The sequence below is a fragment of the Acanthochromis polyacanthus genome, chromosome 22, assembly GCF_021347895.1.
Source record: "Acanthochromis polyacanthus isolate Apoly-LR-REF ecotype Palm Island chromosome 22, KAUST_Apoly_ChrSc, whole genome shotgun sequence".
Lineage (NCBI taxonomy): Eukaryota > Metazoa > Chordata > Actinopteri > Pomacentridae > Acanthochromis > Acanthochromis polyacanthus.
The window spans coordinates 1,443,077-1,469,921 of record NC_067134.1 but is presented as its reverse complement, the minus strand read 5'-3'; the positions used below and the strand labels follow the sequence as shown (position 1 = coordinate 1,469,921).

Here is a 26,845-nt window from a genome sequence, read left to right as displayed (position 1 = left end):
GGTTCTGGTTCCAGTTCTGAGTTGTGAATTAAGCTTTCCTGAATGGTAACTGTTTCTCCTCTTCTGATTTCCTGCTATTGAGCCTCCAGCATCCCCGCCGTAACAGAAAATATTCTGTTTCTGTAAAGGTAATATTGATCCAGAGGAGCAGCTGGCCAGAGATTTCTCTGTCTGACCTCTGCATGCCTCATTTATACCCCATTTACTGCCTTTCATTTGTTCTGTTTTTTGTTTTTTTTTAATCATTTTGTGACTTAATTTGTCTCATTTTGTGTCTTTAATCTGTGAATTTTTTGCCATTTGAGTCACCATTTGTCTTATTTTTTTGTTTGTGTGTGTATGTTTTGTGTCTTATTTTTCAAATTTTCATCATTTTTTCCCTCTTGTCTCAGTTTTGACATTTCATGCTCCTTTGTATTATTTATGTCCTAATTATTTCAGTTTCTGTCATTTTTCAGTCTTTTTTTTTAACTGTAGTTTGCTCGTACGGTAATTCTCATTTTTTTTATATTTGTCCGCCCCCCCCCCCCCCCCATCTCTGTGCCCTCCTTTATAGACTTTATGTCCTAATTGTTTTCAATTCTCATTCTGTAGTTTTTGGTTCTGTTCCATTTTACCATTTTTTGCTCTTGATTGTTTAACTGGTAATCTTTCACAGCATTTTCCTGTATTAAATGAGCAGAAAATGTTGGTGTTTTAGGAATGTCCATTTACCTTCTAGCAGGTCAAAATATTTCATTTTAAAATGATTTGGTAAAAGCCCCAGCAGTGTCTCCCAGGTCAAATCGAGCCATTTAAAGCCTTTAATCCTGATCATTATGGATGTTTAGTCCATGAGTGGAGGAAAAAATAATAGAGAATGTTTTTCTTAGAGGAAAGTTAAAATCTCTTCTTGTAGCGTTTCCTTCCTGGAACATTCAGCTTTAAGGTGCTCTGTGGAACTTTTTAACATAAATACTTTAGTTCTAAATGTTGCTGCAAAAACACTGAAACAGAAGAAAACACAAACATCAATAAGTTCACTCTGATGTTCTGTAAACTAATGAAACTCCATCCACCATCAAAGGGGTCCTGCTGATCAGAACCTTCAGCTTTTACTTCCAGTATCGTCTGTTCAGGCCTTAACTTTCAAATCTCATCAGCGCTTTAACATTGTGAATGAATGAATGGCTGAACCTTGTCCAGAAGGCATCCTATTGTCTTTGTTCCAGTGCTCAGTCCTTGAGGTGACCCGTCTAAACACTTTAGTTGGTATCTTGGTGTTCTCTGATCCTCTCTTGGGGACCATTCCAGGTTCATTACTGTTCACTATCATGGATTTGGACCAACAGCAGCACTATGGACCCACGCCATTTTTACTGTGGATTCTATCACGTATAGAAGCTCAGAGCCATCAGAGCTGGTTTACTCATTAATTGAGCTGAGACGTGTTAATGATGTACAGATACTTTATTGCTGAGAGCTGCTCTTATTTCAGGCCTTGACACTGGACTGTTGTTTATCACAGGGTTCTGTCACCACACAAGATTCATAGGTTGAGGTTTTACAATAAACCATAAACCTATAAAAGTGAAACTCAGAATGTTAGTTTACAAGGTTCCTATTGGCTGAATCCTTCTGGAGAGTCTCTGTCTGATCCATGCTGGACTTCCTTTGAATAAACCTATTATGAAGTAAGTCAGTGTCAGTGGATTTTTCTTCTTCACCTGCACATCATGGATGTCTGACAAACTAAATATTATACACAACTTTATAAACAAGCCAAATCCAATCAGATTCAGTCTCTAAAAGCAGCTGCTGATAACATCTGGACATTGTTAATGTTCCACAATCCACCAGAAAAATGATGAGCACTTTGATCTGTTCCAACAAAACATCTGTGAGATGTGGAACAACAACTTTATTACTGATAAATAATCCTTCAGATGATGGAAAACAATGAATTCAAGATCAGGAGCTGTAGTTTAATCAGCAGGAGCCAGTTGATGGTTGGACAGAGTGTCACTTTTCTCACAAACATCAGAGTGAAGTTGTTGATTTTCTTCCCAATAAAAGTGGTTGAGATGATGATGTGATCAGCTTCTTTCATCAACATGTGAATGTGTAGAAATTAAGGCCAGAGTGAGGCTGTGGTCAGAGTGGAGGAGCTTTCTTAGTCCTCAAGCTGTTTCCAGGAAGCTGCTGCAGCTTCATCATGTCTCATATTAACGTCATCTAAAGGTGCAGCAGCTGATCTTTGCTCTTTGTGTCTCAGAGTGACGGCAGCCTGCAGACACAGAGGAGGATTTTCTCTCAGACCTGGTCCACATATAGCAGAGAGCTGCAGGAGAAGCTGAGTGAGTGGAACTTTGGTTTACTTTGATTCAGACATAAAATGATTCAAGCTGAAGGAAATTCTTGTTGAGAAAATAAAAGGACACGACAGTAAGCTGAAGTTCCTCCATTAACTCAGATCCTGCTTGGTAGTCCAGACCTCAGAGCTGATTCATGGTTCAGCCTCCATTTTACTCTGAACAAAAACAGAAACTCAACACTTTTGTTTCTGCTTCCATTTTTCTCAGACTTCTTCTATGAACACGAAAGGTCTGTTTCTCTCCAATATTGTCCACAGATGTGTCTAAATGTATGTTAGTGAGAACTTCTCCTCTGTCCAGATAATCCATCCTTCTCACAGCTGTGGCAGATCCAGATGCTGATCAGACAGCAGGATTATTGCTCAGGTGTGCCTCAGGCTGGCCTCAATAAAGTCAGTTTGTGACTGCTGGAGGAAGCAGTGTGTTGATCAGAAGCTGCAGTTTGTGACTCTGCTGCTCCTTCAGTCAGGTTTGAATTAGACTCAGTCCATTTGTTGGTCTTTACCATGAAAAAGGTTGAATGTTGAAATAATCAGTCGCATGAAATGAGTGGGAATCAGCTGTAAAATGTGCTCTTATTGCAAAAGTCTTCCTGCTGCTTCCTCATAGGTGGAGTCCTGACTGGTTCCAGGAAACAGATCACCTGTCTGAGCGTCCAGGAGTGGACTGGAAACTTTCTTCTTCTTCAGCGCTTTGAATAAAGTGTAAGTTTTCTTTGTTTGCTGCTTTAACTTCAGTAATGTTGCTGTTTGTTTCTGCTCTGTCATGTTTCTACATGTTCACTTCTTATTTCAGCACAAACTTTGGATGACTGCTGTTTAAACATGGATCAATATGATTATTAGCTTATTGATTGACTGCAATCAGTCAATATTTCTATGAAATTATTGATGGACTTGAGTCGGTTTGATGAGCTGCTGATGTTTCTTTGTTGTTTAGTCATTCTGACTTTGGGTTTGTGGGTGAGTCTCTGCAGCTCCATGACTCCATCTGCTGGACTGATAGTAGAAGTGCAGCAGCTGATCTTCTCCAGGAGGATCTGAGTGGATGAATGATGTTTGTTTCCTGTGCAGGTGAAGGTAGAAAGTGTGTGTGAGCTGCTGTGAGTTGAGCATCATGGATGAGTGTGAGGACAGAGAGGAAGGAGTCCCTCTCTCTAAAAGCTCTCTGTGTGGGGAACAGGAGAACCAGAGCAAAGCTCAGAGGTGAGACCACCATCTCTAACTGTCCAGGACTCTGCTGCATGTCAGAGCTCAGCATCACATCACTGCTGCATCATTATTGACAGGAATCCACCTGGACCTGGACCTGGACCTGGACCTGGACCTGGACCTGGACCTGGACCTGGACCTGGACCTGGACCTGCATCCAGCTGTGTGTCCTTAAATAGTGACCAGTCTAAGGATCGCTTCATTGACTTTAAAGATCATGAACCTCCTGCTGCAGAGGGGTAAGCTGTGAAATCAAACTACTGACTGTTGTGTCAAATGTTCTGTCATTGTTCCAAATATGTTCCAATATTAAATCACTCTGAAACTCTGCCACATGATTTTTCCTTCCTGGTGATCTTCCTCTCTATTTAACAGCATCCATCAGAGTCCAGAGTCCTCTGGACCTGGGCCTGCATCCAGCTGTGTGTCCTTCAAGAGTGACCGGTCTAAGGGTCCTCCTATCTATTTCAAAGGAGAACCAGGTCCTGCTGCAGAGAGGTAAGATGTTCAGAACAAGGTTTCAGAGCTGTTAGTTTGATAGCAGATTGGCTCCTCATCAAACAGAACAAATGTTTTGAAGACGTGATGCTAATAACGTGAACATCATCCACAGAGACATTAAAAACAGAACCAGGTGGATCCCAGCAAAAACACTGAGTTCACGAAAATATCAAGAAATAGTTTTACTGGACAAAACTCCAGTTCTGTGATCATAGAAGCCTTGTTAGCCTGTATGTTAGCCTACATGTTAGCATGTATGTTAACCTGCATGTTAGCCTACAGGGTGAATTTTACATTGTTGATGGAGACAACTGATGCTGGATGAGGATGGAGAGGACAGAAAAATGGTTCTTGTTGTCCTCTCTGAGTTTAATCAGTCAGCATCCAGACCTACAGAGCAGTTTTCCAGGTTCTCTCAGAAGTTCCAACACTGTAGAAGGAACTTTGAACTCCTATAAACAGTTCTGAAAGCGGTTCTACAGGGACGGTTCCTGTGGTCGGACCAAAGATTGATGATGAGCCAAAATGAAGAGAAAGTTCCTGCAGTGGAAAACAGACTAATGTTGGAATCTCTAATGAACATCATGGACCTTCAGCTGGTGTTTGTCTCTGTGTGATAAAGTGAGAGTTAACTGTTGGTGTTGATCCACAGAGTGGAGCAGCAGAACTCAGAGGTTCCCAGAGCTCAGTCTGTCCAGCAGCATCACCTGGACTCCATATTCATGGTGAGTTCATGGACAACAAGTTGTTCTGTGTTCAGACGTCTCCATGCTGCTCTTTGTAGACCAGTGGACTGTCAGTGTGTCCAACATGGATCTGATGTTTGGCTCCATGATTTGACTCTGATGGACTCATTGACACATTTCTCTGTTCCAGCTGCTGGAGGACAACATGGTGACTTTTGTGAAGAAGGAGCTGAAGAAGATGCAGAAGCTTGTGAGTCCAGTTTCTCCAGAACGCTCCGAGAGTCAGAGGGAGGATGAGGAGGATTGGAGGGTGATGATGAAGATGAGAGGAGCAGCAGAGAGATGTTTCAGCAAATCACAGTGTTGTTCCTGAGGAGGATGAAGCAGGAGAAGCTGGCTGACTGTCTGCAGAGCAGTAAGAGGATTTGTGTAAAGACTGAAGCTGCTGATCAACAGAACATTTACTAAAGTCTCAGAATATCTTCACACGATCAGTCTTTAGGGGACAAACTGTCACTTTCACTTTATTGCTACTTTGGTGCTTTAATATCCAGGTTACTTCTACTTCACTCTTTCTTTCTTGTCTTTTCATTCAGAACTTCCTGCAGTTTGTGGACGTGAACTTAAATGTGCTCTGAAGAAGAAGTTCCAGAGAGTGTTTGAGGGCATCGCTAAAGCAGGACAGCCGGCTCCTGAATGAGATCTACACAGAGCTGTACATCACAGAGGGAGGGACTGCAGAGGTCAATGATGAACATGAGGTCAGACAGATTGAAGCAGCATCCAGGAAAGCAGACAGAGCAGAAAGAAGCATCAGAGCAGAAGACATCCTTAAAGGCTCACCTGGAAGAGATGGACCAATCAGAACAGTGATGACAAAGGGAGTGGCTGGCATCGGGAAAACAGTGTTAACACAGAAGTTGACTCTGGACTGGGCTGAAGACAAAAGCAACCAGGACATCCACTTCATGTTTCCATTGACTTTCAGAGAGCTGAATGTGGTGAAAGAGAGAAAGTTCAGCTTGGTGGAACTTGTTCATCACTTCTTCAGTGAAACCAAAGCAGCAGGAATGCAGCTTCGAAGACGTCCAGGTTGTGTTGATCTTTGACGGTCTGGATGAGTGTCGCCTTCATTGGACTTCTACAACAATGAGGTCCTGACTGATGTTAGAGAGTCCACCTCAGTGGATGTGCTGCTGACAAACCTGATCAGGGGGAATCTGCTTCCCTCTGCTCGCCTCTGGATAACCACACGACCTGCAGCAGCCAATCAGATCCCTCCTGACTGTGTGGACATGGTGACGGAGGTCAGAGGGTTCACCGACCCACAGAAGGAGGATACTTCAGGAAGAGATTCAGAGATAAGAGGAAGGCCAGCAGCATCATCTCCCACATGAAGACATCACGAAGCCTCCACATCATGTGTCACATCCCAGTGTTCTGCTGGATCACTGCTACAGTTCTGGAGGAGCTGCTGAGAGCAGAGAGGGAGGAGATCTGCCCAGAACCCTGACTGAGATGTTCATCCACCACCTGGTGGTTCAGGCCAAAGTCAAGAAGGTCAAGTATGATGGAGGAGCTGAGACAGATCCACACTGGAGTCCAGACAGCAGGAGGATGATTGAGTCTCTGGGAAAACTGGCTTTTCATCACAGAGAGGAAACCTGATCTTCTATGAGTCCGACCTGACAGAGTGTGGCATCGATGTGGAAGCAGCCTCAGTGTACTCAGGAGTGTTCACACAGATCTTAAAGAGAGAGAGGACTGTACCAGGACAAGTCTATTCAGGAGTCTGGCCTTATCTCAGACATCATCAACTCTATCAACCTGCTAACAACAACAAACAACATCCACAGTTTTCTACCAGAGAGCTGTGGACGAGCCTTAGAGAGTCCAAATGGACACCTGGACTTGTTCTTGCGCTTCCTCCTGGTCTGTCACCAATCAGAATCTCTTTCGAGGCCTGCTAACACAGACAGGAAGTAGCTCACAGACCAATCAGAAAACAGTAGAGTACATCAAGGAGAAGATCAGTAAGAATGTGTCTGCAGCATTCTGTTCCACTGTCTGAATGAATGATGTTTCTCTAGTGGAGGAGATCCAACAGTCCCTGAGATCAGGACATCTGTCCACAGATGAACTGTCTCCTGCTCAGTGGTCAGCTCTGGGCTTCATCTTACTGTCATCAGAAGAACATCTGACGTGTTTGACTTGAAGAAATACTCTGCTTCAGAGGAGGTTCTTCTGAGGCTGCTGCCAGTGGTCAAAGCCTCCAAGAATGTTGTGTAAGTAGTTGGAGACTGAAGATCATTTTTCATTTTGCTGCTGTTTCATCAGTATAATGTGCTTTTTGTCTCTTCAGACTTAATAACTGTAATCTGTCAGAGAGAAGCTGTCCTCAGTCCTCAGCTCCCAGTCCTCCATTGTGACAGAGCTGGACCTGAGTAACAACAACCTGCAGGATTCAGGAGTGGAGAGTCTTTCTGCTGGACTGGAGAGTCCACACTGTAAACTGGAAGCTCTCAGGTCAGGACTCACACTTTGAAACTGATGTGATTTCTATCAGTGGATAAACAGCTAACCTGAGTACAATCATTTCTGCTGATGATTCATCAAATGATCTTTTACTGAACTTGTGCACGACTTTGTCAGGGTTTATTTTTGACATGATTAAATCCCACTAATTTTCAATTCAATTCAGCTTTATTCCAGACACTAGGTCCAAATACACACACCATAAAAACAAGGACACAACAAGACACAGAAAAGATACAATCAAAAACAGTTAAAACGTCCCTTTAAAGAGACACTGTACCAGTGCTTTCACATCCCAGACTGATAGCGAATGGCACTACAGCCAATATTCACCAGTGACACAATCACTTCATTATTTGAGATATTCAGTCTACAAATAAAACTGAACATCATCTTACACAGTGTGGCTTGCAGAATGTTAATTCCGGCTGAGACAAACATCTCACTCGCACTTGCCCATCTTGGTCTCCTAAGAAGAACACGCAAGGCGTCATTGTAGGCCACCTGCAGTCTTTGTAATGTTCCTTTCTTGTACTTAGTCCAAAGGTGAGCAGTGTACAAAGGTGTGATATATGATTTAAACAACGTTATCTTCACTTTGTCAGTGCAAGAACCAAATTTTCGTGCCAGTGTATTTGCTTGAGCGTACAGTGTTCTACATTGTCTATTTATGTCATCATCATCAGAAAAATCCTCTGTGACGATGTGACCAAGATATTTTATTTTGTTTGTTACTTTCAGCACATTATTTGACAAATAAAAATTTGGAAAATTGACACTTTTATCCTCTCTTGTTCTACATATCATAACCATACTTTTTGTGCATTATACTGGATATCATGCTCAATACCATAATATGAACAAACCTTAAGTAACTGTTGCAGCCCAGCAGTGCTTGGACTGAACACGACAAGATCATCTGCATACATTAGATGATTTATTAGAACACTGCTAGCCATACAACCAGTGTTACAGGCCTTAAGTCGTGTTGAGAGGTCATCTAAATACAAGTTGAACAAAATAGGGGATAAGATTCCTCCCTGTCTCACCCCATTGCTCACCTTAAATGGGGAAGACACTCTATTTCCCCACTTTACATAGATTGCTTGCTGAGCATACCAATAAACCAGTAACCAGACAATATACTTAGGGACACCCTTCTGTATCAATTTCATAAATAATTTCCGATGATTCACTCTATCAAAAGCTTTGGAAGCATCTAAAAAACAGACAAAAACAGAGGAGTTCTGATTCTTATATTTGGCTACAATTTCTTTGAGAGCATAAATACACATACAGTGCCTTGTGAAAGTATTCGGCCCCCTTGAACTTTTCAACCTTTCGCCACATTTCAGGCTTCAAACATAAAGATATAAAATTTTAATTTTTTGTCAAGAATCAACAACAATTGGGACACAATCGTGAAGTGGAATGAAATTTATTGGATATTTTATACTTTTTTAACAAATAAAAAACTGAAAAGTGGGGTGTGCAATATTATTCGGCCCCTTTACTTTCAGTGCAGCAAACTCACTCCAGAAGTTCAGTGAGGATCTCTGAATGATCCAATGTTGTCCTAAATGACTGATGATGATAAATAGAATCCACCTGTGTGTAATCAAGTCTCCGTATAAATGCACCTGCTCTGTGATAGTCTCAGGGTTCTGTTTAAAGTGCAGAGAGCATCATGAAGACCAAGGAACACACCAGGCAGGTCCCAGATACTGTTGTGGAGAAGTTTAAAGCCGCATTTGGATACAAAAAGATTTCCCAAGCTTTAAACATCTCAAGGAGCACTGTGCAAGCAATCATATTGAAATGGAAGGAGTATCAGACCACTGCAAATCTACCAAGACCCAGCCGTCCCTCTAAACTTTCACGTCCAATAAGGAGAAGACTGATCAGAGATGCAGCCAAGAGGCCCATGATCACTCTGGATGAACTGCAGAGATCTACAGCTGAGTGGGAGAGTCTGTCCATAGGACAACAATCAGTCATACACTGCACAAATCTGGCCTTTATGGAAGAGTGGCAAGAAGAAAGCCATTTCTCAAAGATATCCATAAAAAGTCTGGTTTGAAGTTTGCCACAAGCCACCTGGGAGACACACCAAACATGTGGAAGAAGGTGCTCTGGTCAGATGAAACCAAAATCCAACTTTTTGGCCACAATGCAAAACATATGTTTGGCGTAAAAGCAACACAGCTCATCACCCTGAACACACCATCCCCACTGTCAAACATGGTGGTGGCAGCCTCATGGTTTGGGCCTGCTTTTCTTCAGCAGGGACAGGGAAGATGGTTAAAATTGATGGGAAGATGAATGGAGCCAAATACAGGAGCATTCTGGAAGAAAACCTGTTGGAGTCTGCAAAAGACCTGAGACTGGGACGGAGATTTATCTTCCAACAGGACAATGATCCAAAACATAAAGCCAAATCTACAATGGAATGGTTCACAAATAAACGTATCCAGGTGTTAGAATGGCCAAGTCAAAGTCCAGACCTGAATCCAATCGAGAATCTGTGGTCAGAGCTGAAGACTGCTGTTCACAAACGCTCTCCATCCAACCTCACTGAGCTCCAGCTGTTTTGCAAGGAAGAATGGGCAAGAATTTCAGTCTCTGGATGTGCAAAACTGATAGAGACATACCCCAAGCGACTTGCAGCTGTAATTGCAGCAAAGGGTGGCGCTACAAAGTATTAATGCAAGGGGGCCGAATAATATTGCACGCCCCACTTTTCAGTTTTTATTTGTTAAAAAAGTTTAAAATATCCAATAAATTTCGTTCCACTTCATGATTGTGTCCCACTTGTTGTTGATTCTTGACAAAAAATTACAATTTTATATCTTTATGTTTGAAGCCTGAAATGTGGCGAAAGGTTGAAAAGTTCAAGGGGGCCGAATACTTTCACAAGGCACTGTATCTGTGCCAAGCTTTGCTTTAAAACCAAACTGGCTATCTGAAGAGGAAATCGTTTGAGAAATCTTGTCTAACAAGATATTTTCAACAATTTTAGACACAATACTGGCCAAGGCTATTGGTCTGTAATTATCAGAACTACTGATCTTTCCAGCTCTATTTTTAATTATAGGAACCATCAGGACCGATAACATTGAGTCAGGCAGCATCCCATGAACCAAACAAGCTGTGAGGCACATTGAGAGCAGGGGAGCCAATTTTTCATCTGCAAACTTTAGGTGCTCAGCTGAAACACCATCTACACCTGTGGCTTTATTTTCTGATAGTTTAGAAATAGCTTTCACCACATCATGACACCGGATTACATCAAAGCTATCAACATTATGGACCATAAAAGAGTCACTCCGCACACAATTAAATAAACCACTATAGTATTGCTTCCACAGTTCCAGAATATTGTTGGAGCCAGAAACACCATCTACAACACATGGCAAAGATACTTTGGTTTTCAAAGTCCTAACTTCTTTCCAAAATTCGAACAGATTGTTAGACTGTAATTTTCTGGCCACAGAGTCTGCTTTCACTGCCTCCTCATTTTTTTTAATGTAACGAATAGCATACTTATTTTGGGCATTAGTGACCCTTTTGTTCTCAAAAACTGGCCCATACCTTGGTTTACCTGCCAGCCTCCAATCTCTGAATGCCTCACGTGCCTTTACATAAAATTCAGCAACATAAGAATTCCAACCAGGTTTTATTTTCTTCATACACTTTGTTCTAACTGCAGATTGGCTTGAGTCAAGCAGAGCTTTGATTAGGTCTTCATACATAGAACAAATATCAGAAAGATGTTTTGGGTTCAGGCACATACAATCGCTACGCATAATTGCTTCTTTAGGCAACCAAATTTTCCCTAGGAAATTCTCAGTGTTCACACAATAGGATACAATTTCTTCTTGGGAGAGGGAGCTCCAGTCTATTTGGGAAATTCTATCATCTTCATAACTTTCGATCACAGGTAAAATCTGGAAATTTATTACCATCCCGAAAGGAATATGATCAGTTGTTGATAAATCATAGAAGATATTCATATCTGTTAATGAGGAGTGTGCGTCACTGTAGCCACACAGTGATCCAACCAGGAGGTTGTATGCCAAGCTCACTAACATATGTAAAACTATCAGAAGGCAATAAGACTTTAGAAGACAGGATTAATCTATTATCCTCACAAAACTGGTTCAAATGATTAGCAAAAAGTGAGTTACTATCTGTGATGTCTGAATTCATGTCACCTATAATCAATACATTCAAATGCCTATTACTTTGTATAAAAGAATTCATAAAAGCAAGTCTATTAAGGTATTCCGTTTCATTAGGTGCACACTCGTAGGGGGTGTAAACATTCAGAATAACACACTCCTTGCCACTGTATTTTAAATGAATGGCTATACACCAGTCCACTTCAAGCCTTAGTACATTAACACAAGATGAAAGTCTTTTGTCCCAGAGAATAGCCACTCCTCCAGATATGCGCCCACGCTTAATTCCGTCTGCTAGATCCACACTGGACTCCCCTACTCCATAAAAGTTACTATGCAGAGCGTTTAACCCCTCCAGGTCTTGCTTTGACAAAAAAGTCTCTTGTAAGCAAAGCACATCGCACTGCTCCAAGAGGTGGTCAACAACTATCCGCTGAGCTCTGTCCCCTGCACTCTGTCCCAAGCGCAGACCACGACAGTTATAAGATAAAACATGTATTCCCATTGTTCGTTTTAGTCAGCCTTCGTGCCATGGGCTGATGGGGCCCCACTCATCTGCCCAGCTAAAGCAGCACCGTTTGATCCAGCAACAACTCTGTTGCGCGGCTCGAAAAAGCGCCGCACATAAGCGCCCACAGGCCAGATCTCAGGCTTATACATCTCCGCCATGTCATTGCACTCAGCAGTCACTTTAAACGACGAGAATCTATTGTTAGCTGTCACAATTTTTTGGCATTCAACCTCACGATCAAGCTGTTCCTTGAGATAGTCAGATAATGTCCTCACATCTAAATCAGGGGAGAATCTAGAAGCAAAGACACTCACCAGTTTAGTAGTTACTGTCTTAATGCGGTGGCTTGCAGCTCCTGTGCCCACAATAGCCACAGTTTTCCCAGGTTTCCTCAGACCAGGTGTAGTGTTGGGGCGAGCTCCTGTCTTGGCAGGCAGTGGCTTTCCTTTTTTGAGGACAGTTGACCATTTGGGAGATCCAAGCAAAGGTGCATTTTCCACAGCATTCACCTCACCCATGCCACTGCTGGCCGACGCGCACGCTCCGCTGTCACCACTTCCCTCCTCGTGACAGCTAGCACCTCCACCCGCAGCCTCAGACAATGACCTGGCCTCAGTCTCAGTATCCCGAGTCTTGTCGCTGGTAGATACCGACTCCTGATTACCGTCTTGTGGCACATCAGTCATTCACGCCTCGCTCCCCACCGAACACACCGTACTGCACCACAAGTCACCTTTCTGGGTTTCTTCCGTAGTGCGTTCGAGGCTACACACCCGCTGGTTCACATCTGCAGTGATCAGGCGGAGATCCGCGCACACGTCCCCCTGAAGTTGAAGCGCACTCTTCATGGCCCGTACTTCAGTGTATAGCTGCTCCATTTTCTTTATTAAGCCACACACATCCATATTGGAGAATGCAACAGGGGACAAATCCTCCAAATAATGTGAAACAAAACGTGGGACATCTTCCCCGCATTCATTGAGAACTTGCAGACAGCTTTTTATGTTGTTTATGTCCTTTTGCGCTCCTTTGTGCGCTATATTGCGTTGCATAGTCTCACACAGTTCAAACAATACCTTCTTGGAGGCCTCTACTGTCTTAGAGTCGAACGTGTTTACTGCCAATAAAACAATTTCATCCTGAGTTAAGGTTCTCAATTTAACAGCAAGGAAGTTTAAAAGCTCATCTTCCACGATTGTTTTACCATCCACAGTCTTATAGATTTCAGGTTTTAATCTTGATCGGCCCAAAGCAGGAGCAGCTGAAGCGTGTGCTGCTGCTGCTGCTGCTGCTGCGTCCGCCATGATAGAGACATTTAATCATTGCTGAGATTGTTGATTTGCTTGAGACGCATGAAATGTGCAGCAAAGTATACCTGAAAGACAAAGAAGAAAAGAAGGAGTGAGAAACATCCAGCCAAGTGTTGTCCATCAGGTTTGTGTTGTTTTGTGTGTGCAGGCTGTCAGGCTGTCTGGTCACAGAGGAAGGCTGTGCTTCTCTGGCCTCAGCTCTGAGCTTGAAGACCTCAAATCTGAGAGAGCTGGACCTGAGCTACAACCATCCAGGAGACTCAGCAGAGAAGATGCTGAGAGCTAAAGTGGAGGATCCACACTGTAGACTGGACACTCTCAGGTACAGACTGACAGACACTCTCAGGAAACTATCAACGTAGATCACAACAAAGAAAGGAAGCAGAAGAACACTGATAGCTCAGCTAAACACCATGACTGAAGGGAAGGGGAATCAGTTAGCCCAGCTTCACTCAACGACAGGAAGCAGGGTAACTGCTAGCCTAGTTCCATGAACAGAGGATGCATAAATGAGTAAAGCTGAATAATGAGTGTAAACTGAGCTGGAACGTGACGAGCACAGGACAGGACTTTAGAGATGCTGCATTCAAGTGTCTGTGTCTCCATGTTGGACTGGTCCTTTATCAGTGGAACAGTGTGACAGCCATGTAACGTCCATGTGTGCTGCTGAAAGAGTCCCTGCTGCTCTGACCGTCCTCCTCTTTTCAGGGTGACGCCTGCTGGAGTCCGATGGTTGACACCAGGTCTGAGGAAGTGTAAGTGTGTTTAATGGATTGATGGAAACAAAGCAGCACATTCAAGCATCTTCAAAGTGTCACATCTGTGAGGTCATCATCAAAGCTTTAATACTGATCACATGATCCATCAATAACTGCAGCTGTGTTGTGTTTGTTCTCTCCATCAGATTCCTGTCAACTCACAGTCGACACAAACACAGTAAACAGAAAACTCAAACTGTCTGACAACAACAGGAAGGTGACACGTGTGGAGGAGGATCAGTCGTATCCTGATCATCCAGACAGGTTTGACTACTGGGAACAGCTGCTGTGTGAAACTGGTCTGACTGGTCGCTGTTACTTGGAGGTGGAGTGGAGAGGAAAGGTTGAAATATCAGTGAGTTACAGAGGAATCAGAAGGAAAGGAAACAGTGATGACTCTGAGTTTGGACTTAATGATCAGTCCTGGAGTCTGATCTGCTCTGATCGTTGTTATTCTGTCATTCACAATAACAGTCAAACATCCATCAGGTCCTCCTCAGTCTCTGACAGAGTTTCAGTTTATGTGGATGTTCCTGCTGGAACTCTGTCCTTCTACAGAGTCTCCTCTGACTCTCTGATCCTCCTCCACACCTTCAACACCACATTCACTCAACCTCTCTATCCTGGATTTGGGTTCTTCTTGTTCTGGTCTGATTCTTCAGTGATTCTGTGCTGAGTTGAGTCTCCAGAGTCTCCTCCTGGTAGAGAAACAGTGTTGAACAGATAGTTGAGTCTCTCCATGACTCTGTCCCTCACAAACATGTTTTCACATTCATGGATTAAATGTGTTTCTTTGTCAAATCCTTCTAAATGATTCCTTGTAAACTTGTTCCTCTTCAAAGATGGAAGTTGTGATTATTCCAGGAGCCAAATGTGGTGTTTGCGTCTTTTTCCAGTCAAATGTTGAGAGTGAAAATCAGGATGTGGTGTTCCTCTGATGCTCACTTGAACTAAAAGCATTTGAGCTGCACAAAGTGTGAAATGAGAGAGGAAGCAGTGAATCTCCAAACTGCTGACAGACTTTCACACATTATTGTCCAGTGAAAATCAGCTTTTTGTGCAGCCACACTTGATCCTGATGTGAGTCTTTAAGTCCTGTTCTAGTGATGACATGAGAACTTCCTTCATCTGTATCACTCTTTCCAAAGTATTCTGTGCTCTTCTGTCATTTATGTCTTATTGATGGATCCATTTTTCTTTTTTACAATAAATAAGTGCTTCAATCCGTTATTTTTTTTTATAAGATTCTGAATTTCTGGTTTCATCAACAAATTCTACCAGATTTTATTTTTCCATCAAAGCTCCCATAACCCTAGCTATCTCTGGATCAAAATGTTTTCAGCATCGATATGATTCCAGTAGAATTTAAACCCACCAGGACTATCCAGATTACATTGAACTCTGTAAATTCAACATTTTTTAGCCTGTTTCATTCTATAAATGTTTTGTTTGGCCGTTAAAGGAGGTTTTCCTCACATTGTGGTGTATTTGAACCCTTCCATGGTCTAAATTCTTTGAACAGATCTTGTGCTGTAATCAATGTCTAACTTAGTTTTTATTTTCATTGCAGTGGTTGATTTTTCCTGAACAAGATCAATGATTTTAATACATCTTTCTCCAGTTTTATTTGCTCTGCCTGTGGCTTTTAAACTATTCTAACTTTCTTTTTTATTCAATAAATGACTAATAACACACTTTGATCTTCATGTTTGTTTGCTTATTTGTTGATAAGTGGAATTTAATTTTCCATGTTGAATAATCAACGTTTGTCCTCTTCCACGGTGGAAATGAAAACAGAAAAAAGATCTTTAGTAAAGCAGTAAAACTGACGCTTTTATTTTTTTATCTTTTTGTCTCCATTTTTAATTATATTTAATTAAATTTAGCCCTAAAAGCAAATATAAAGAACTCCAAAGACTAGAACAAAAACTACATATTTTTAGTCGTTAAAAGACTCAAAAACAAAACTTGTAAATAAATGATATTCTATGTTTTAATTTCTATCTGTTCTTATGATCACAGTCAGTGACTGAGTAAAACATGAACAATCTAAAGTTGTGAACTTGAACTTCTTTCAAACTGATTTTTCTCTGAACAATCCAAATAAAGTATGAGGTCAAAGTGTGACGGTTAGATCAACATAAACTACTAATATCCCGTTGAAGCGCTATAGAAGTGTCAGAGCAGCAGATTGTAAAGTCTGGTCCAGATAAGGAGCTCTACAGTGAGGCTGACCGTCCATCATAGCTGTCTAACCTGGACCTCACATCTCTGAAAACGTTGGAGCTCATTTTTAATCAGCTTCATCTGGATAAACTGACCACAGATTGGACGTTTTTACAACCACTTTCTCACCTCAAATCATCTGAAAACTACATTTAGTGTCACAATAACAGCAGTATTCCCAAAATACTTGAGTTTCCTCTGAAAGTTTCCTCCTCGGTCTTTGCTGCTGGTCTAAATGCATTCTGGGATATTTGGCTCCCCAAGTTTTTTGTTGTTTTATCTTTTATTAAGCATAATTTAACAACAAATAGGCACCAACTGTGTCCTACAATTCCACTGGTCCAAGCAGAAGAGAAGCAGAAAAGAAAGAAACATAGAATTATCAAATCAGACAGCTTCAAATAAATGAACTTCTCAGGGGTTAATCAGTTTATAACATGAGAATCTGAGACAGTCTGAAGGAACTTCTATTTGACAGTTTGATTAAGGAGGAAAAGAAAAGTTTAAAACTCAGAGCAGCCTTAAAACATCTACATCTGTGTGTCTAAAACTCACCAGTTCTCATTCTATGATTCCACATAAATTCCAGATGTTTGTTGTGCGTAAAGAGAGCAAACTTGATAGAATTGTATTCAAAGACAGGTTGAACGTTGTTTGTTAGCAACCATTCATGATTGTGTCCCTAAAGCTCCTCACAATAGTTCAGGAGGAGAACAGATGTTCTGGAGTTTCACATCTTCTCCATCAATGTGCATGTGTTCTTCTCCACATGAAATCTCCTTCTGGAACATTCTCTACATGGAGAAACATCAGAAAGAGTTTAGAAATGAACTTCTTTCATTTCAGCTCAGAAAGGAAAAGACAAATATCTGCTTGTGACTTTGATAGAGTCAGTCTGTGGAAATGTTGGAGATCCAACTTTTCTTTGAGCAGGAAGAGGAAAACATTCTTTAGTTCCTGATCATCTCACAATGTTGTTCTAACATTTAACGTGTCAAAATGTTGATCTGTCAATAAACAGCGTGTTAGAATGAGGAGTTCAGATGAATTCTGGAACATTCCTTTGATCACTGGAACAGCTTTGATTAGCAGAGAATGTTGTTTCTAGCAGCAATCTGAAGTCAGTTTAGTTTGAAAATCACGAGAACATCTTCATCCATTCAATGTGTTCCTTTCTCCATCCAATCCTTCACAAAGACACATTTCCTCCTGTACAAATCCTCCTGTTCTTCCACATTGTAGCTTTGTGTGGACTGAAGTTCTGCTTTAAAGCATTTTCCAGTAGAAGAACAGCTGCATGTGGAAATGTGATCATTTAAAGGATGGAAATCACATGTTAAAGAGAATGAGACAAAGATGAGGCGCTAAGGTAAAGCACAGATAATGTTCCTGTTTTCTAAAGTCATTTCATGGAACCATTCATTGTTTGTAAATCAGTGACATTCAAAGCCCCTCCTCTACTCATTTTACCACATCACCTTTTAGCATCAAATCACATCACAGTCAATCTGCTGGATTTTCTTCATCCATCCATGTGAAACACATCAAGAATCTGCTGGATAAATTCATCCTGAAATCCTTCCATTTCTGTCCTCAATATTCTACCAAATATGAAAGATTCCTTTGGAAGCAGAACTTCAAGGATTTTAGATTTGATTTCCAACAATCAGAATGTTAGAAGTTTCCCTGTTCATCATATTTTACTGATAGTTTCTCCAAATGTTTCAGTTCATTTTTACTGGAATATTCTGAAGTAAAGTTTGTGTTTTCTGGTGAATGGATCAGATCTCACATTTAGTTTCAATCAAACCCTGAGGCTTCTGGAAAATACACACAGCTTTAAAATAATGTTGGATCATCTGCTGACTGTGTCGTTATTAAATGCTTTTAGAGTTTCAGTATTTTAACCCTCGTGTCGTTTTAAAGTTTGAAAATGTGGAAAATAATAAATATTTTCACAGGGAAACTTCTGATGTCCACATTTGAACATTTTTGGGACATTTTTGAACATTTTTTGGTGGAAAAAGAAGAAATGTTTCTAAAGAACATTTTCTTTTAAAACATGTCTAACGTTTCCTTTTTTCCACCAAAAAATGTTCAAAATTTCCCAAAAATGTTAAAATGTGGACATCAGAAGTTTCACTGTGAAAATATTTTTTTTCTCCACATTTTAAACTTTAAAACGGGTCAATCTGAGCCTCAGGACGACACGAGGGTGAACTGAAGATCAGATTTTTCTCTCCATACTACAGTCCTGCTCATCTTCTCAGAAACCAGCGTTGAATTTCCAGTATTTCTGTCTAAATGTTCTTCCTGTTTCAGGCATTAATGGAACAGTAATTCCACAGGGATCAGTAGTAGGAGCTGCTCACATTTCAGTCTGACAGACACATTTGAACATTTCTAGAGTTGTCAGCCACAGATCTGTTCTTGATTTACAGCTTCCATGAGGTCTGATCCATGAAAACTGTCTGAAATGAGGATCATTATGTCTCCATTTGTGCCAAATGTTTTGATGTTTTGATTGTATTTGTGCTCCACATGTTTGGTAGGGAGTCTATCCAACCATTGGTCAGGAACACAATTCACTAAAATATGATCAGTTGGTTATTTTTTTTGAAATTCTCTTATAATATCAAAATGTTGTTCTCAGATTCTCCATTCCATCCATAAACGTTTAGGGGGATCCATGTAGTCCCTTAATATTCAAACTGCAGTAATCCAGTGTCCTTCCATGTCTCCTTTAGATTCCATGACGTTTCCTGGACACTTATTCATGCTTATGGCTGTTCCCACACATCTGATAGTTCCTTGGAGAAACTAAATTGTGTCTCCTCATTGTTTGCTTCAAAATATGAAATCCTCTTCAGTGACATGAATCTCTTGTAAAAAAAGAAAACACCTTGTGCCTGTTGTCCTTTGTAAAATAAAAATCCATCCTTTCTCTTAGTACTGTCTTTAAGTCCCCTGGTATTTAAGGAAATAAAGACAACTTTGAAAATCAAGCCAGAAGTCTCTCTGATCCAACTAACAAGTCAGGACTCTCTGGGATTCAATCTTGGAAAAGTCATGTTGATGATCCACCACTAGATGGCAGCAGAGACTCATACACAAACCTCTGTCCCTGTAACTCAATAATCAATAATACTGAAATGTTACGAACCAATCAACAAATCATGTTTTGATCATTTTATACATATTTGTGGTAGTTTTATCTCATATTTTGGTCATTTTATACATATTTGTGGTAGTTTTATCTCATATTTTGGTCATTTTATACATATTTGTGGTAGTTTTACCTCATATTTTGCTCATTTTAAACATATTTATGGTAGTTTTATCTCATATTTTCGTCATTTTATTCATATTCGTGGTCGTATCTTTACCAGTGTCTCCAGAGCCACATGCAGTAAAAAAGAAGTGATGAAATGAGCTTTCTGTTCTCTCAAACATCCAGTAAAACTCGTCTTTGTTTCTCTGTTCTGTTCTTCTTTTAGTCAAAGCCAGTCAGGATTGTGGTAGATTTGTTCTTCTTTTCAAACGTCTTTCGGAGCAGTGATGAGGACCAAATGCATCCATATCAGAGGGAAAAGTTCACATGTGTCTTATTGTGAGTGGTCTGTGGTGTTTACAGTTTCTTTGTGTTTCTTTGTGTCAGAGTTTCCAGGAGACGTTCCGTAGAAGAACCCAGTCAGTGATCAGAACGGCTGATATGTGTTCGTCTCTGTTTGTGCTCCCATCCCTCAGGAAAAGCTCAAAGGGTACCTTGATATTTTATTGTCGTTTTACAGAATAGATCCTGTCAATAATGAATATTTAACTGTCACTTTTTAACCAGTTTACTGTTCCTTCATAGATTTTCACTGTTTTGATCAATTACAGTAAAATCAAAGGAAAAAGTTCTAATTTAAACATTAACTGTAAAAAAAAAAAAACAAATTTTAAAACAGGTCAAAACTTTAAAATACATTCAGGACAAAAATCAGTATTTTTATGAAAGGTAATTAGATTTTTACCACATTAATATCACATGGTATGAATGAACTAAAGTAATATTCATCCATGAGGACCAGCTGGACCAGAGATAGTCTCTGATTTCCCTTTCTCTGTCTAAGCTCTGGGCTGCACAGTGGACTAAGTGGTTAGCACTTCTGCCTTACAGTAAGAAGATCCCTGGTTCAAATCCCAGCATGTTCTCCCTGGGCAGGTGTGGGTTTTCTCTGAGCACTCCGGCTTCCTCCCACAGTCCAAAAATATACTGAGGTTAATTGGTTACTCTAAATTTTCTGTGAGTGTGATTGTGTGTCTGTATATGTCGCCCTGTGACAGACTGGTGACCTGTTCCAGGGTGTCCCCTGCCTTTGCTTGAGTCAGCTGGGATAGACTCCAGCACCCCACCCCCACCCCTGCAGTCCTACTGAGGATAAAAATGGATGGAAGGAAGGATGGATGTCTGACCTCTGAACACCTTCATTTCTTTCACCATTTGCTGTCTTAATTTGTCTCTTTTTTTACCGTTCTATGTCTTCTTTGTGTCGTTATGTCCTAACTTTCAATTTCTGACATTTTCAGTCTTTTTTTTTCTGTAATTTTGGCCTCATTTTGTCTCATTTTTACCATTTTGTGTCATAATTTGCCTCATTTTTCTCATTGTGTCTTAATTTGTCCAATTTTTAATCATTTTGTGTCTTAATTTTTCTCTCTTTTTTTTTAATCATTCTATGTTTCCTTTCGCCCCGTCCATGGTACCAGGCTCCATATGGGGCAGTCCTCTCCCCCTCCCTTCCTGACATTAATCAGGTGCAGCTGGGGCAGGAGGCAGCAGGTGTTCTGCGTCTGCAATCAGCTGATCTGGAGCCAGCAGGTGGGAGTGGTTCAGCCAATCACTCCTCAGAGCAGAAAAGCAGACCTCAGTCTTCACTCTGCTGGCCTGAGAACAAAGCAACAGTTAGTTCTGCTCCTGGTTCAGTTCAGCTCCTGGTGTTTTTACATTCAGTAGTGATGGAGGTGAACGTCAAGAAGCTCTGAGGCTTTTGGTAAGATTCAAAGCTTCAAATATTTGAGACAGACAGAAAGGCAACAAATGAGTGACTGAAACAGCTGATATTCCAGCAGTACTCCATATACAAACCTCTGGATCTCCACTACAGCTGGTGTGGTGCTGGGACTCTACATTCTGTCCAGCAAAGCCCACAAGTTGTAGTTTTCTTCACTGGTAGATGATGATGAATTCTCCAGCGGAACATCTTCTGTTGACTCTTCAATAAGGCCTTTCAACAGCAGCCTGAGCACTGCTTGGATTTCTAAAGCCAACCTCTTTGAACCGTGGATCCAGGATGGTGCCACAGACAAGGAGTTCAGCTTTTCCAGGCCTCTGAATTCTTCATTCATGTTATGTCTCCAGGGTTAAACTGGTCTTTATTTAGTGGACACTGGAAGTGCTGTAGGTGCTCTTTTATTTGGGGGATTATTAAAGCTGGATTGTTTTGATCATTTCATTTGTTCTATCCATTTATTGAATCCACTTCATCTGAACTGAGCAACCAGGTGAAACTCTGGACTGGATGAAAGCTTGTACCAAGAACTCTGTGTAGAGGAAGTGAAGGGCAGAAACCCCACAGTCTCATTACAAGGGCTAGCTGTCTTTTCAAACTGTGCTCCATCCTGGTCTCTGTTTGCACTTCCCACACAGGATTTGCTAGATGGAGTTCTCTAGTTAGTTTGGTTTGACTTGACTGACATAACTAAGTGCTCTGTTGGATTCCCTTCCCTACCTGTTCTCCTAACTCACTTGACAACTTATCAGGCTCAAGTCTGCGTTTTTCTGGTGGACATTTAATGTATCTGAAGTTCAGAATATTTCTGTGAACAATATCTGCCATCACAGCATTAAAGCAGGAGTTAAAATGAACTTTGAGTTACTTGTAAAGCGCTTTATAAATAAAGTTTATTATTATCACTGGACTGGACTGATTTTATTTTCTCACTGGTGAAAGGAATGAAAACCCTTTGAAATATTACAAAACAACAATCAATAAGCTTTTTTCCACTGCAGTATTTAACAGCAATCTGATCTGCTGATGTTAGCAAGACAAACAAGTGAAAGTTTCAGGATTTAACGAGAATTGTTCTTGAGATATTGATATTCAAACAGCCTCAAATTTAAATGTGAGGGGAAAAAAACTAGTGAAACTGGGTCTACAGTCCACTGAAAAACCTCTAAGAAAGTATCTGACGTACTGAGCTAATATTTCACAGATACCATGATGTACACATGGACAGACATCTGAAGTTCCAGTAAGTTGTAAAGCTGGTCTGGGGATGTGACTATTCTTTTTCTCCCAGCTGCTCCTCTCTCAAAGTGCACAGTTTCAATGTCCTGATTCCTGTTTTCTCTTTCTGAGCTGGTAAGATGGTGTAGCTGTGGATTTCAAATAGCTGGGCAAACTTCTACTGGTTGGATGAAGCCTTTAAAAACACAAGTTCTTGTGTGTGAGTGAACTCTAAGAAGTCCAGATCCAAAGGCAGGCGTCCGAATGAAGGAAGTGGTGTTGTCTGATAAGGTAGAAATCTGTTTCCTGCTTCGTTGCCCTGACAACAGTGATGTCATGACCCTTCCTTTTCCACTAAAATAGTTCTGCTCTTACTGTCTTCATGTCGCAGCTCCTTTTCTCCATCTGAAGGTGAGTAAAAGACACTTTAAACTGGTTTTTATCTTTTCTATATCTATAGAACATAACATTGATTGACTCATTCGTCGTATTTTAACTCAAAAACAACACTGTTGTAGCACAATTAAAATATTAAATAAATCTTTTTCCCTAAAAGCAAATCTTCAGACATGTTGGGGTGTTTTCAACCAGCAGGAGTTCTCAAACTGATGCTGAAATCAATGTTTTATCAGTAAATATCATTTGTGTTTGTCAGGCAGTTCTAAACATGAGTTGTTCTTTTCAGCAGAACTTCAGTTCAACAGTTGTAGGATGGAAATGATTTGAACTTGAAACCTGCACTAACAATCCCTCTGAGGTCTTCAAGTGTAATTTCTTTTAGTTCAGTCACAGCCAGAAAACTAAACACATCCTAAAAAAGACATTAAAACCTGAAAACTGATTGGTTCCATAAAAATACAGAAGAAATGTTGAGTTTTGGCTCATTTTGGTTCCAGTGATCCACTAATGAAGGTCCTGCTTTTTATTTAGACACAGTTTTAGTTTCCGTGCTTCCTGTCTTTATAAAGCAGCACATTAGAAAGTTCTTCAGAGATAAAAACGACTAAAACAAAGAACACAGGAAACTCAGACAGGAAGGCTGCAGCTGTAACCACATAAACAGGAAGTTCAGATGCAGTCCTTCAGCAGTTAGATTCACTCTGCAGAAATACAGACCAACCAACAGCTGGAAGACAAACCAAGAACGTCCTCCAAGGCTTCAAGAAGAACCTGACCTATGAGACCAAGAACACAAGAACTGAAAAGCCAGGAAGTGGAAGAAGATTCACAGATGAGTCCTGAGTTGGTCCAAAATAACTCAAAACTACTCCAAAGTGAGATAAAAAGTTACAGAATGACTCAAAATTTGTCCAAAATGACTTTAAATGGTCTGAATGTGATCTGGAATTAGTTTGAAATTCATTCAAAATTACTCAAAATTTTTCAAGATTTGCTTAAAATAGGTTACTACTAGTAACTCTAGTGGTTACTACTTTTGCCTTGCAGCAAGAAGATCCCTGGTTCAAATCCCGGCCTGGGATCTTTCTGCATGGAGTTTGCATGTTCTCCCTGTGCATGGTGGGTTTTCTCCGGGTACTCCGGCTTCCTCCCACAGTCCAAAAATATGCTGAGGTTAATTGGTTACTCTAAATTGTCCGTAGGTGTGAATGTGAGTGTGATTGTTTGTCTGTATATGTAACCCTGTGACAGACTGGCGACCTGTCCAGGGTGTCCCCTGCCTTCATCCGAGTCAGCTGGGATAGACTCCAGCACCCCCCATGACCCTAGTGAGGATAAAGTGGTGTATAGAGAATGGATGAATGGATGTTGCATTGTTGTTTCTTCTGTCAGACATTGGTTATGTTTTATGTTTTTGTACATGTATATTTTTATATCAGAATCAGAATCAGAACCAGAATCAGCATAGGTTTTTATTGCCAAGTAGGTTTTTACACTTACAAGGAATTTTCTCTGGTGCTCTTGGTGCAAGTACAGATAAGTAAAATAAAATAGTAAGTAAGGAGATGTAAGAAATATGGTTAAATACACAAGGTATGTGCAGTTACTACGCAGTAGTAGTTAATACGGTCAACAGAGCTGATTTGCAGTGGCACGGGCAGTGTTTGTCAGCGATGCAGCAGAGGGGAAGAAGCTGTTCTTGTGGGGGAGGTTTTAGTCCTGATGGACCGCAGCCTCTTGCCTGAGGGTTTCAAAAAGTTTGTGTCCAGGGTGAGAGGGGTCAGTCAGGATCTTGGTTGCACGCCTTAAAGTCCTAGAGGTGTACAGATCCTGGAGAGATGGCAGGTTACAACCGATCACCTTCTCAGCAGAGCGGATGATGTGCTGCAGCCTGCTCTTGTCCTGAGCAGTGGCTGTAGGGTACCAGACGGTGATGGAGGAGGAGAGGATGGACTCTATGATGGCCGTGTAGAAGTGCACCATCATAGTCTTTGGCAGGTTGAACTTCTTCAGCTGCCTCAGGAAGTACATCCTCTGCTGTGCTTCTTGGTTATGGAGGTGATGTTCATCTCCCACTTCAGGTCCTAGGAGATGATGGATCCCAAAAAGCAGAAAGACTCCGCGGTGAGCACTGTGGAGTCTGAGAGCTTGATGGGAGCAGTCCTTGTCTCGGAGACTTGCTTCCCCAGCTTCACATGCTGCTTCCTGTCAGACAGAAAGTCTGTGATCCATCTGGAGGCAGGCACACTCAGCTGGAGGAGCTTGTCCTGGAGCAGGGCAGGGATGACTTTAATTAAAGCAGAACTGAAATCCACAAACAGGATCCTGGTGTAGGTTCCTGCTGAGTCCAGGTGCCGCAGAATGAAGTGGAGAGCCAGGTTGACAGCGTCATCCACCGACCTGTTGGCTCTGTAGGCGAACTGCAGGGGGTCTGGAAGAGGGTCTGTGACGGCTTTTAGGTGAGAAATCACAAGGCGCTCAAAGTACTTCATCACCACAGAGGTCAGAGAGAGGAGATTCACCGCTAAGAGAACACCAGATCATGTATGATTTATTTTTTATTCAAACAGAGTCGTAACCTGCATGGCCTGAAAATAAAAGTGATTCAGAGAACAGACCTGGTCCTGAGAATCGCTTTATTTCACAAGACACAACACAGTGAGTAAAAACCACACAGGTTACATGAGGAACACCATAAATTAATACCAAAATAATCAACTAAATTAAACAAATTAATGTAATTATACACAAGTCTAATGTTACAGTCATTGGAGCAAAGAGCCAATGAAAGCTATCATTGATCCGATCAGTAGACTGACTGTAAATCTGATCAATCAACAATCAGCTGAAAGGTTTCAATGTTTCATCACTTCCTGTTTTAGGATTCTATGCCTCTACAAAGACATACAGAACTATGAAATGTCTCTGAAATCACTTGCAGCTGTAAAAACTCTGATCTTCTCGTCTCACTATCGGCACACTGAGCTCTGCAGCATCTTCAGGCAGTGGCGGTTTTTCACGGAGGCCAAGGGAAGCCTGGCTTCCCCAAAAAATATGCAAGAAAGAAAAAATATAAATAATCTTCACCACTATGCATGTTATGTTTTATATTTTTGTCATTCCTTGTTGTCAAAACACTACATCAGGCATTTCTGCTTTGTGAGGAGCAAAACAGCGCCCCTCTTGTCAAGCTCTTTTTGTGCATTACACTACGTCTCTCATGCCCTCTGCACTGTCTGTCTGCCAGCTTCGCCTTGCATCCTTTAGAGAAAAAAACAGCCCGTATTAGCCAATCAGATTGAAGCAAGGCTCATCGCTTAATGGTCGATGCATCATTAAAAAAAACATAAGGGAGGCCAGATCAAATCTGGCTTCCAACCAATCACAAACTGTGATGAACAATACCCACACTAATGCAGCTGTCCCACCAGGTGCCAGCAAGCCCACACAGCAAGTATAGCCATCAAGCTAGCCAGAGAATGGATGGTGACAGGGACCTTGAGTTTCTTGTAAAAAATGACTTCACAAAACTTCCTTTTGAAGTTCAACTACAAGTCAAAAGGGACGGTCGGCCAACTCCAAAGCTCAATGTAACTAAGTGTAGAGCTAATGGAAAAGCTCGCTCTTTTTGTGAAGCTAACTATGCCAGAAACAAGTGGCTAACGGGAAGTGCCAAGCTTTTACCGGCTTCTGCTGGCCATGTCTGCTACTTGACCGGTCGACCGGCTCCCTGAACAACTCCTGGAGCACTTAACCTCTTTTTTTTCACTGAAATGAAGGAGAAGTCGGTAGAATAAAGGTACTGTAACAGTAGGCTGATTTGTTTACATGAAAATAACAGTTAAAACACCGAATCTAATTTGTTGTTCACACTGGCTTCCTCGGTATTTTTGGTCACGGG

At 41.2% G+C, this 26,845-nt stretch overlaps 2 protein-coding genes across 3 annotated transcripts; both read left to right on the top strand.

Annotated features, from left to right (window-relative positions):
• The first annotated feature begins 2,440 nt into the window (after positions 1-2,440).
• Positions 2,441-5,818, top strand: LOC127532033 (rap guanine nucleotide exchange factor-like 1). 2 transcript variants are annotated; one of them, XM_051943049.1, is made up of 8 exons: positions 2,441-2,823; positions 2,964-3,058; positions 3,428-3,559; positions 3,643-3,804; positions 3,941-4,063; positions 4,719-4,791; positions 4,943-5,167; positions 5,349-5,818. In XM_051943049.1, exons 3-7 carry the CDS (start codon positions 3,471-3,473, stop codon positions 5,123-5,125), a joined length of 630 nt encoding a protein of 209 aa, XP_051799009.1. In that variant the 5' UTR covers positions 2,441-2,823; positions 2,964-3,058; positions 3,428-3,470; the 3' UTR covers positions 5,126-5,167; positions 5,349-5,818. The 2 variants fall into 2 exon arrangements, with proteins under 2 accessions (XP_051799009.1, XP_051799008.1); XM_051943048.1 differs by lacking the exons at positions 2,441-2,823; positions 2,964-3,058 and having other exon boundaries at positions 3,270-3,559.
• A 1,363-nt stretch (positions 5,819-7,181) lies between these two features.
• On the top strand, positions 7,182-15,742 carry LOC127532035 (stonustoxin subunit beta-like). Its single transcript, XM_051943051.1, has 4 exons — positions 7,182-7,278; positions 13,438-13,611; positions 13,998-14,044; positions 14,194-15,742. Exons 2-4 carry the CDS (start codon positions 13,562-13,564, stop codon positions 14,721-14,723), a joined length of 627 nt encoding a protein of 208 aa, XP_051799011.1. The 5' UTR covers positions 7,182-7,278; positions 13,438-13,561; the 3' UTR covers positions 14,724-15,742.
• The last annotated feature ends 11,103 nt before the right edge of the window (positions 15,743-26,845 follow it).

Excerpts from the sequence above, each read along its gene's own strand:
- LOC127532033 (XM_051943049.1), top strand. The coding sequence starts at position 3,471 with ATGGATGAGTGTGAGGACAGAGAGGAAGGAGTCCCTCTCTCTAAAAGC. Across the intron at positions 3,805-3,940 it reads GAACCTCCTGCTGCAGAGGG|CATCCATCAGAGTCCAGAGT; the intron begins GTAAGCTGTGAA and ends TCTATTTAACAG. Across the intron at positions 4,792-4,942 it reads ACCTGGACTCCATATTCATG|CTGCTGGAGGACAACATGGT; the intron begins GTGAGTTCATGG and ends TCTCTGTTCCAG.
- LOC127532035 (XM_051943051.1), top strand. The coding sequence starts at position 13,562 with ATGCTGAGAGCTAAAGTGGAGGATCCACACTGTAGACTGGACACTCTC. Across the intron at positions 13,612-13,997 it reads TGTAGACTGGACACTCTCAG|GGTGACGCCTGCTGGAGTCC; the intron begins GTACAGACTGAC and ends TCCTCTTTTCAG. Across the intron at positions 14,045-14,193 it reads GACACCAGGTCTGAGGAAGT|ATTCCTGTCAACTCACAGTC; the intron begins GTAAGTGTGTTT and ends TCTCTCCATCAG.